Source organism: Empidonax traillii, unplaced genomic scaffold, assembly GCF_003031625.1.
Source record: "Empidonax traillii isolate 1590-97213 ecotype Southwest subspecies unplaced genomic scaffold, ASM303162v1 scaffold477:size924519, whole genome shotgun sequence".
NCBI lineage: Eukaryota > Metazoa > Chordata > Aves > Passeriformes > Tyrannidae > Empidonax > Empidonax traillii.
Genome location: NW_020955670.1, coordinates 356,434 through 366,179, shown reverse-complemented (window position 1 = coordinate 366,179; position 9,746 = coordinate 356,434). Strand labels below are relative to the sequence as shown.

Here is a 9,746-nt window from a genome sequence, read left to right as displayed (position 1 = left end):
ATCAGTTTTATTTCTTGCAGAACTACATATGTAAAGAAGCTTACTGTGTACAAAGGTCTCATCTCATACCTTTTATACCTGCTTGAAACCATCCTGGAGGAGTCCTAAAAGAAACAAAAAGGAAAAACTAATTAATATTTTTCTTATATTAATACTGCCAAAATACTTCACTGCTCCATAGAAAACTAAGTCTACAGTTAAGAGCAGTGCAATGCTGCTGTAAAACTCAGTTTTGCCATCAGGCATAGACAATACTGGGATTATTGTCACTATGTTACTGCTTCTGAACATCAGCTAAGAGGCCTTAAATGTCTGCCTCTGGTTAGTTACATCTGAAAACTGCATACATTTACTCCATCCCCCTGCACGCACAACAGCACACAACCTGCCACCAGTATGGCTTCACTACCACTAACTAGTACAGAAACACTTGTGCACTTTGATAGCTCCTCTTCTACTTGTCCAAGAGAGCAAAACTGTTCCAATTTCTCAGCACCACTGCTGTCCTTCTGGATGGGAACAAAAACTGAAGCTGGCGAGTAGAAAAATTTAAACATGTTTCAACTGCTCAGATTTGACAGAGTCAAGTCAACAAATATATTTTAGGATGTTGTAAGAAGAAGAGGAACCAATTATTTTATTACTCATAAACCAAACATCCCCCAGCAAATAATACGTAAAAAATCTGGAAAGAATATTTAAGGAGTTAATGAACTGAACAACTGCCTTTATCAGAAAAAAATAAAAGCAAAGTATAAAATTCTGTCTATCTAGGACACTAACTGCACGCAAAGAAATAAATGAGTTCTCAAAACAAGATGCAAGAGAAATTCCATCCACTCTCAAAATTCTACAGGACATTACACTGCCTTCACTGATCAGCACATCAGTGAATCTGTAAGTAAATAAACGAGGTAAAAATTAGGATACAAAGAGTATTATTTTACTATAAAAAATGGAATTGACAAAAGTATTTGTATTACAAAAAAAAAAAAACTTGATGTGAAAGTGCATTTTATTTAATACAGTATTTTCAACTTCTGCCATATGTGCTACACTTTCACTAATATAAACAGAAGAACAAAATTCAACAAAGCTAAAATTCAACAAAGCTATTTAAAGAAACCCGCAAAGTGGTGCAAAATTGCTGTTTTAACACTGATAACCATTTTATCGTTGTTGACAGCATCTGAAAAGTAGTAATCCACAGCTGTAAAACAGTAACCTAAATTTACCTCTAAAAGGGCAAGAAAATATAATTTTAAATGGTACTATTGCTATTTTTCAAGTTTACTAAGGGTACGTTATCTCTGAAAGGTCATGGCATCAGGCAGAGATTTCTGAGGTTTGGAGGGAAGAGAATGTCACTCCTTTCTTCAGAAAGGATTATCCAGGAAACTACAGGACAGTCCTTAGCTCAGTCCCTGAGTAGGTAATGGATCAAATCCTCAAGGACAGGAAGGTGAAATCAGCATGAATATATGAAGGGGAAATCATGCTTGACTGACCTCACAGCCTTCTATGACAGGACGGCTTGGTGAATGAAAGAAGAGCAGATAATGTTTATCTTGATTTTAGCAAAACTTTCAACACCTTCCCACATAATGTACATACAGGCAAACTGCTGGAATAAGGATCAGATAAGTAGACTGGGAGGTGCAATGAAAAGTGACTTTACTGCACCCAAAGCGTGATAAACAGCAGCATTAAGTCCAGCTGGGTGCCAGTCTTTAAAGGGGCTGATACAGGGGCCAATACTGTTTAACGACTTCATTAATGACCTGAATGATGGGACAAAGTACATCCCCAGCAAGTTTGCACACTACACAGAACTTGGATGAGAGGTTAACAGTATGTCAGGTGGCTGTGTTACCATGAAGAGGGACACTGATAGGTTAGAAAACGGGCTTACAGAGACTCCATGAAGTTCAAAAAAAGGAAAATGCAAAGTCCAGGGGCTTAGGAGGAATAATCCCAAGCACAAGTACCTGCTGTGGACTGATTGGAGACCTGCTGTGCAAAAAAAAACCTGGTGGACACCAAGTTGGACACAAGCCACCACTGTGCCCTTGCAGTAAAGAAGACCAATGGCACCCTCAGGATGCACTGCCAGCGTGTTGAGTGACAGCATCCAAAAGAGAGCAACGAAGATAGAGAAGGGTCTAGAGAGGAAGCCATAAGAGGAGCAAGTGAGGTCACTTGGCTTGTTCAGCCTGAAGGAGACCAAGGGGAGACCTCGCTGCAGTCTTCAACATCCCCATAATGGGAAGAAGAGGGACAGACACTGATCTCCTCTGTGGTGACAGAACCCAAGACCTGAAGTTGTGTCAGGGGACGTTTAGGTTGGATATTAGGAAAAGGTTTTTCACCCAGAGGGTGGCTGGGTACCAGAACAGGCTCCACAGGGCAGTGGTCACAGCACCAAGCCTGACCAAGTTCAAGAAGTTGTTTGGACAACGCTCTCAGGCACATGCTGTGATCCTTGGGGTTTCCTGTGCAGGAACAGAATTTGGACTTGATGATTCTCGTAGATCCCTTCCAGCTCAGGATATTCTATCATTCCCCTCTGCTCTGCCCTAGTGAGACCACAGCTGGTGTGCTTGGGCCAGTTCTGGGCTTCTCAGTAAGAGAAAGATATACTGGAGAGACTCCAGCAAATGGTCACACACATGATTAAAAGTTTGGAGCATCTGACACATGAGGAAAAGCTGAAAGCTCTGAAAATGTCTAGTCTGGGGAAGAGAATGCTCAAGAGGTATCTTGCCAATTTGTATAAACATTCCATGGGGTAAGAAGATCAAGATGTTTCTATCCATGGAGATAATAAAAACCCAACTATCTACACTCCTGGGCAATTTCCTATAATTGATCCTGCTTTGTCTGCAGGGCTTGGACTAGAGACTTCCCAAGATCCCTTAGAGCATTAATTATTTTTAGCTTTATGACAGTCAGCAATGACTGACAAGGTGATTTGACTCTGATGTATGTGATTGTTTCATCTAATACATTAAGATTTATGTTCACTGTATATGAAATTGAAATGGCACGTCAGTAATATCAGACACAGGTCTCGGTGGTGATGGTCTCAGAAATGTCCCATCAGCCATGGGCAAGTGGTTCAATTCCCTTTTTCAGCTTGGATGGAGGGAGTTACATAGATTACTGGGTCAAAATTTTGCCTGTCTGCAGAAACAATAAAGTGTGAACTCTGGGTTCTAAGCTTCCTCAGCTCTTATGTTTTTCACAGCTTTTCCAAGAAAATGCTGAGGCCATAGAGGTTATGGTTATGCTTCCTAGTGAACATAAGCCTCCATTTACAGTGAAAGGCAGAAATTGCATGTGACACTGCAGTCCAGCGAAGCACACATACCCTTGTACAAAGAAATCCTTCGATCTTGGGTGCTTGTTTTGTACTCTAGATGTCAAAGTGATTCAATGAATGCACCATATAACCCCAAATTCATATGATTTTTTCATACAAATTTGCAAATATAAGCTGTAAAGAAATTTATACACATAGACTTGTACATTTAACTCAACAGGACGCTTAAAAGTTTGGCAGTACTACTCAAAAAACCAGTTCTTCAGAAAAAGCTGGGAAAGCAAACAAATGCTCAGAGGCAAAGTGCATGGCAAATACACTCATTTGCTACAAATTACAGCTGTTAAAACAAAAAACTCCCCAAACCTTTAACCAATTAACTAGCCCTTTGTAACAGATGTTTCTACAAGTATTAGTGGGTTTTATTTTTGTAGCTAAAACTAACTACAAACAAGAGTTAAAAACCCAGATCTGATGCATACAAAATAAATTCTTCTGACCACCAAATTAATACCGCAGATTTGGTAGATTATGACTTTTATCACTTTGAAATCTCTAATGTAAATGCAAACCAATCATTCTTTCAGGTGATGATGCAAGCACTAGGAAAATATATTATTTATCTCTTCTCTCATTTTATGAAATTTATTTTGTGCGCCTTATTTGTCTGAAAGCTGCTGGCAACATGAATATATGTAGTTACACTGTAAACAGCATTATGTGTCCATTAATCAAAAAATAATCTAATCTTTCAAATTATGCAAAAGATCTTAGAATGAGGCAAACATCTATAATTTGGGCTCATCTTCATCATCACTTTCGCAGAAGAGAAGGTTGGCAGAAAGTGAATAATGGAAAGGAGAAAAGAAGGACATCCCTGTTCTGCAAAAAATTAACCTAAAATCAGATGATTAGTCTTGTATATAAATACTGATTTACAAATCTTGTTTATATTCTTTAATATTTTTTAACTCTGTCTTTTAACCCATGTTTAAAATATCTAGTCATTACTATAGAAAATAATGATTTGTCATGAGAAATGAAGAGATCAGTTTATTTGACTTCCCTGTAAAACAGAATTCTTTTTACTGTCTGTGGAAATCCTGAACAGAAAAACAAACAATAAAGAAGTAATCCACAACAATTATGCTAACGGTTTCTTTCATACTGGTGAAAAAATATTGCTGCCAAAGACATCCACTAACATTTGTTCTTCATCCAAGGCTGAAACCAAACACTCATTTCAATGCACTATTCCAAACACAGCTTTAAAATTATTTTTACTTCTTGCACATATCTCAGGCAGTTTGCATTACCTTTTAACAGTATATACTTTGCTATTCATCTAATTATTATGTTCAAAAACACTGCAGACTGGCATACATCAGCAGTGTTCCCGATAACTGGTCATGTACCTTCCCATCATGTGCACAAAAGTGACTGTGCGGACCAGCATTAATGCAGGTGTGATCTGTGTGAAAATAACTAAGGAAAAAGCAAAGATTTCTTTCACTGCACACGAGCTCCTTCACGTGATTCACTGCAAACACTAATACAAAGACACACGTACCTGTTGCACAAGAGAAGGTGTAAAGGCAGAAAAGGCAGCTGAGATCATTTCAATTAATGCAACCATTTACAGCCAATTAAATTTATGTCAAACAAGGATGCAAGGAACTTGGCTAATTCCCCTCTTTGCTCCTGGCTCATCTTGGTATTTCATCTGGCCAACAAGGAGATTACATAAACAAGTTGGTCATCAGGCTTTAAATAAATAGAGTTGTCTGTGTTTACAAGTGTCTGACAAAGATTTCCAGATGTTAAACCAACCCTACCATTACTAATTTGCTAGTTAAAATGCACTAACATTGTTTTTAAACAAGTACAAGCTCTGGAGTCAGCTGGACTATCAAAACAGTTCAGTGGAATCCCCTGAAACACTACTTAGAACTTTGGAAACAATTAAAGATAATACCTTGGATCAAATCAGGCTGGTAGGGCACGTTGGTATATATACTGGCATGTAGAATATGTGCACTGTTTTGAAATTCGACCATACGCTAGTGCAAATTATCACTACAAAATGATATTCCTGCAACATGCAGAGTTAAATTTTTACTGAAATCAGGCCATCAAAACAATTTTTTTTTTTTAATGTAACTCAAATATGGGCTTCCTACGAAGTTTCCTACATGTTCTTCAAGAACATGTTCTTCAAGCAAATACAACTTCACTACGTGGAGGAAGGAGGTCTGTTTGCTAGGGTTTCTTGCCTTTTTACATATCAAGGCACATGTAGATTCTGTCCACATCCAGCAAATCAAGTTAATTCTAATTCCTTCCTAAGTCGTATCTTGATTAACTACAGCTACTTCTCATATTCAGTGCAACTTTGTGTTGAGATGTGTTTGGAAATGGCAACTGCATATCTTCTGCAACACAGACAAAGCTTCGTTCAGATATAAAAGTGAAACAACATCTGAATGCTTAACAACTGAAATAACTGCAGGTGTGAAAAGCAGCAGAAAGGAGATGAAATACCTTTCTTCTCCCTCCCATCAAAATTCCCCAAAAGCAAATGTCTCTTGGGACTCAATTTACCTTCCACTCCTGTATCACAGAATATGCTGAGTTGGAAGGGACCTGGCAGAATCTTGGCCTGGCACAGGACATCCCAAGAATCACATCATGTGCCTGAGAGCATTGTCAAAATGATTATTGAACTCTGCCAGGCTTGGTGCTGTGACAACTGCCGTGGGGAGCCTCTTCCAATGCTTAACCACCCTCTGGGTGAAAAACGTTCTCCTAATATCCAACCCAAACCTCTCCTGACGCAGCTTCATGCTGTTTCCTCAGGTCATGTCACTGGTCACAAGAAGGAAGAGATCAGTACCTGCCCTTCCTCTTCCCCCAGTGAGGATGCTGTAGACTGTGATTAGGTCTCCCCTCAGTCTCCTCTTCTGCAAGCTGAACAGACCAAGTAACCTCAGCTGCTCCTCATACGGCTTCCCCTCAAGGCCCTTCACCATCTTCATTGCTCTTGTCTGGACACTCTCTAAAAGCTTAATATCTTTTTTATATTGTGGTGCCCAAAATTGCCACAATACTCCAGTGCAGAGCAGAGCAGGACAATCCCCTCCCTTGACCAGCTGGCGATGCTTTGCCTGATGCCCCCAGGACACGGGTGGCCCTCTCAGCTGCCAGGGCACTGCTGAGTCACATTCAATTTGCTGTCAACCAGGACCCCCAGGTCCCTTTCTGTGGCACTGATTTCCAGCATCTCATTCCCCAATCTGTATGAACATCCAGGAGAAGAATCCAGCACTTTCCCTTGATGAACTTCATATAGTTGGCGATTGCCCAGTCCCCTAATTTGGTCAAGGTCTCTCTGCAGGACCTCTCTGCCCTTGAGGGAGTTGACAGGTCCTCCCAGTTTAGTATTGTTGCTTTGAAAATTTCTAGAGATGTTTTTCATGGAATGTAACGCAAATTCAACTTTGAACAAAAATGCTTTCACCACAGAGGAGGGGAAAAAAAGTCTTCACTTATTATTTCCACAGAAACCATTCTTTCCAGAAGCCCTCAAAGGTGCTTTCAGTAAGTTTCAAGTAGCAATTCCATCGCTCAACTACTTGCACCTCTTGTAGCTATGCACTTTCTAGATCTCTTCTTGAATAGAATACTTGTACATACAAAACGACCTCAGGCCCCTTCCCCTCCTTTTATTCTCCTAGCTGCCAAGATATTACATCTATTTCAAAGGTTCATTATATTTTGTTTTTTTCCTGGTGTGGATTTCCTAGGGATGACCTTAAACACTCTTTACTCACCCAATAAATCTCTTTTATAAGCAGGCATTCTAAAAATGAGCTTTTATTTCTAAAACTATTAAGAAAGTATGAAGTTATCACCACCTATTAATCAGTTACAAAATAAACTGAAACAGGAACCTGGTAAGATTAAACAAAACCAGGAGTTTTTAAATAGCTTTACAACATTTTTCATATTTTGATCTTCCTTTAATTTGTACTCTTGGCAAGTTGGAACAACTGTATATTAAAAGAGCCTTGTTTAATTTACATCCACCGGATCTTTTTTAAATATGCCTTAACAAGTAGTATGTAACAGAGTAGGACTTTAGGCAGGAAAGAGACATTCCTGTATTCTGGACATTAAAATTCAACTGCCAGAACTACTTTCATATTCTGGCACTCAGATACGTAACTTCAGATCAGCAATACAGAACATCATCTTTCTTGTGAAAGTGTACACAAGCAAGACCTAAAAAAAAGCGCTACTGGAAAATAGGAAGACAGTTTCTTTACCCATGCTAAAACAAGGAAATTTAAGGTTAATATAACTTCTGTTCACGTATTTCTGAAATACTGGGTGATTGATTCAGGTAGGCATTTATAACAGTGGAAGGGCAATGGCATTACAGTCTATACAAGGATGAAGAGTTTTTTAGGAAGGAAGCTCTAGGCAAAAAATACAAATTCACTAAGTAAATTAATCTGTTAGAGCATCCAACAAGGCAGAGACAACAAAAGAGACACTAAATGAAAGACCCTTCTTTAAAGAGGAGAAACCTCTCTCTCTACACATAGAGTAACTTAGAAATAAATTAGGACAGTGCCACAAGTGACAAGTACCCTATTTCCCAGGCCCTTCCACTGCAGCCCATATGAAATCCATGCATCTCAAACAGGCTCCAGTCAGTCAGAAAAGCTATTTAATTTCTTTTTTCAAACAGGAAATCTAAAACCATGTAATTCTCTGTGATTTGTGTGCGTTTCTGGACTGTGGATGAATGACAACCTAGGTGAAAACACTGCAGTTCTCTTTACCTGACAGAGCAGAGCCTCAGTGAAGTACTGCAAATCCAGCGTACACAGAGTCTGCTCATAGGTTGGGTTTGCTTTTCTAGAAATCAGAGCAATGAAAACAACAGTGCAAAGAATGCCTCTTCCAAGGGTACCTATCAAGTCTGGCTCAGCAACGGCCTCATCGAGGTGCTGCAGGATGATTTAAATGTTCCTACCCAGAGCCTGCCTGGGCACCACACCAAGCAGGCACTGGCACACCCCAACTGAGCCCAGCCGGGCAGGAAGCACGGGGTGAAGGCACTTGAGTGCCACAAAGAAAAACCAGCCAGGCGGTGGCATGGGCAGCAACATCAAATCTGATGCAAAGTTTACCTTCTGTCCTGACCTCCTGAAATATGTTTGCACCATGTTTCTGAAAGTTTTCTGTAGTGCACACGTTATCTGTCTCTAACTACTTCACAGGATGAAATTCAGCTATACCAACTACTTATTACCTGCCCAACTGTGAACAAAAAAGTCAAATATATTAGTACACCAATTATTAAACTGTAGGACAAATTGAGGTCAGACTTATTTAATATAATGACATTAAAATTCTTAACATAAGGGTTTTTATCTGCTCTTACATAATTCCATAGTTGCAAAGGTATCAACATCTTCTATAAAGAAAAAATCATTAGACTATGTAAGTTTATGGTGGTTCTTTGCCTAAAACCTAGTATGAGCTAAATCTCATGTATTACATTTGGGTTACTTCTTGGCCAGTATGGTTTACAAACCTATCTATATTTTTATATAAACAAATGGACGACTTTATTAGTATCTTTTAATCAGCTTTAAAATAGATGTCAGTAACACAGAATCACAGAATTGTTATAAGGTTGGAAGAGACATTATATTATATACATCACAGACTTACGTACTTTCATATAAGTATTTTTATATAATATCTTCTCGTGTTAAATTGTAGCATGTTGGTTTTATGGTGATTGATAAACACAGGCATATGATTTAAGACAGACTACAGTATGTTAACAAAATTATTACCTAAAGCTTGTAAAGAAATATAAACCACATTATTACTTACGGATGAAAAAAAAAGGAGACAAGAACACAGGAGAAAATAAAGAAATGGTGAAAAGATTACTTCCAGATAGTTATCCCCCAAAGGGGGAGGGGGAGGAAACATTTAAAAAAAAATTAAAGAAAACCAGACTGGAAAAATGTGTTTCAGTCAGGAAAAAGCTCAGTGTCCTTGATTCAGTCCACTTATTTAAGTGAACCTTATTTTTTTCAGCCTCATCTACTACTTTTAATTAATATGTAATTAACAGAACTTCAAACAAGAACCAACAGACGTGCTAAAATGCCTGGGGTGCAAGTGATACATATTTTTCCTGCGAAGCCAAGGGAGTTATGATTCATCTGCCTGTTTAGATAGAGCCAGGAGACCACTGAGAAACACTGTAAGAACACCTAGGAAATCAAATCAGACTTCTAACAGGAAGCTAAGTATCCTCAACTCCTACCTATTAAGGACATAAGGTGAGAGAAACTTATTAAAGAAATACTTGCAGGTAGCACAAGTCAAGCATCAT

The 9,746-nt window shown here is 38.8% G+C and overlaps 1 protein-coding gene across 1 annotated transcript in view; it reads right to left on the bottom strand.

Moving 5' to 3' along the window:
• The window catches only part of PAWR (pro-apoptotic WT1 regulator), a 78,698-nt gene that overhangs the window by 17,953 nt on the left and 50,999 nt on the right, over positions 1-9,746 (bottom strand). The window contains exon 3 of the mRNA XM_027896091.1: positions 70-104. Within this exon, the coding sequence (XP_027751892.1) occupies positions 70-104 (35 nt within the window). The remainder of the gene's footprint in view (positions 1-69; positions 105-9,746) is intronic.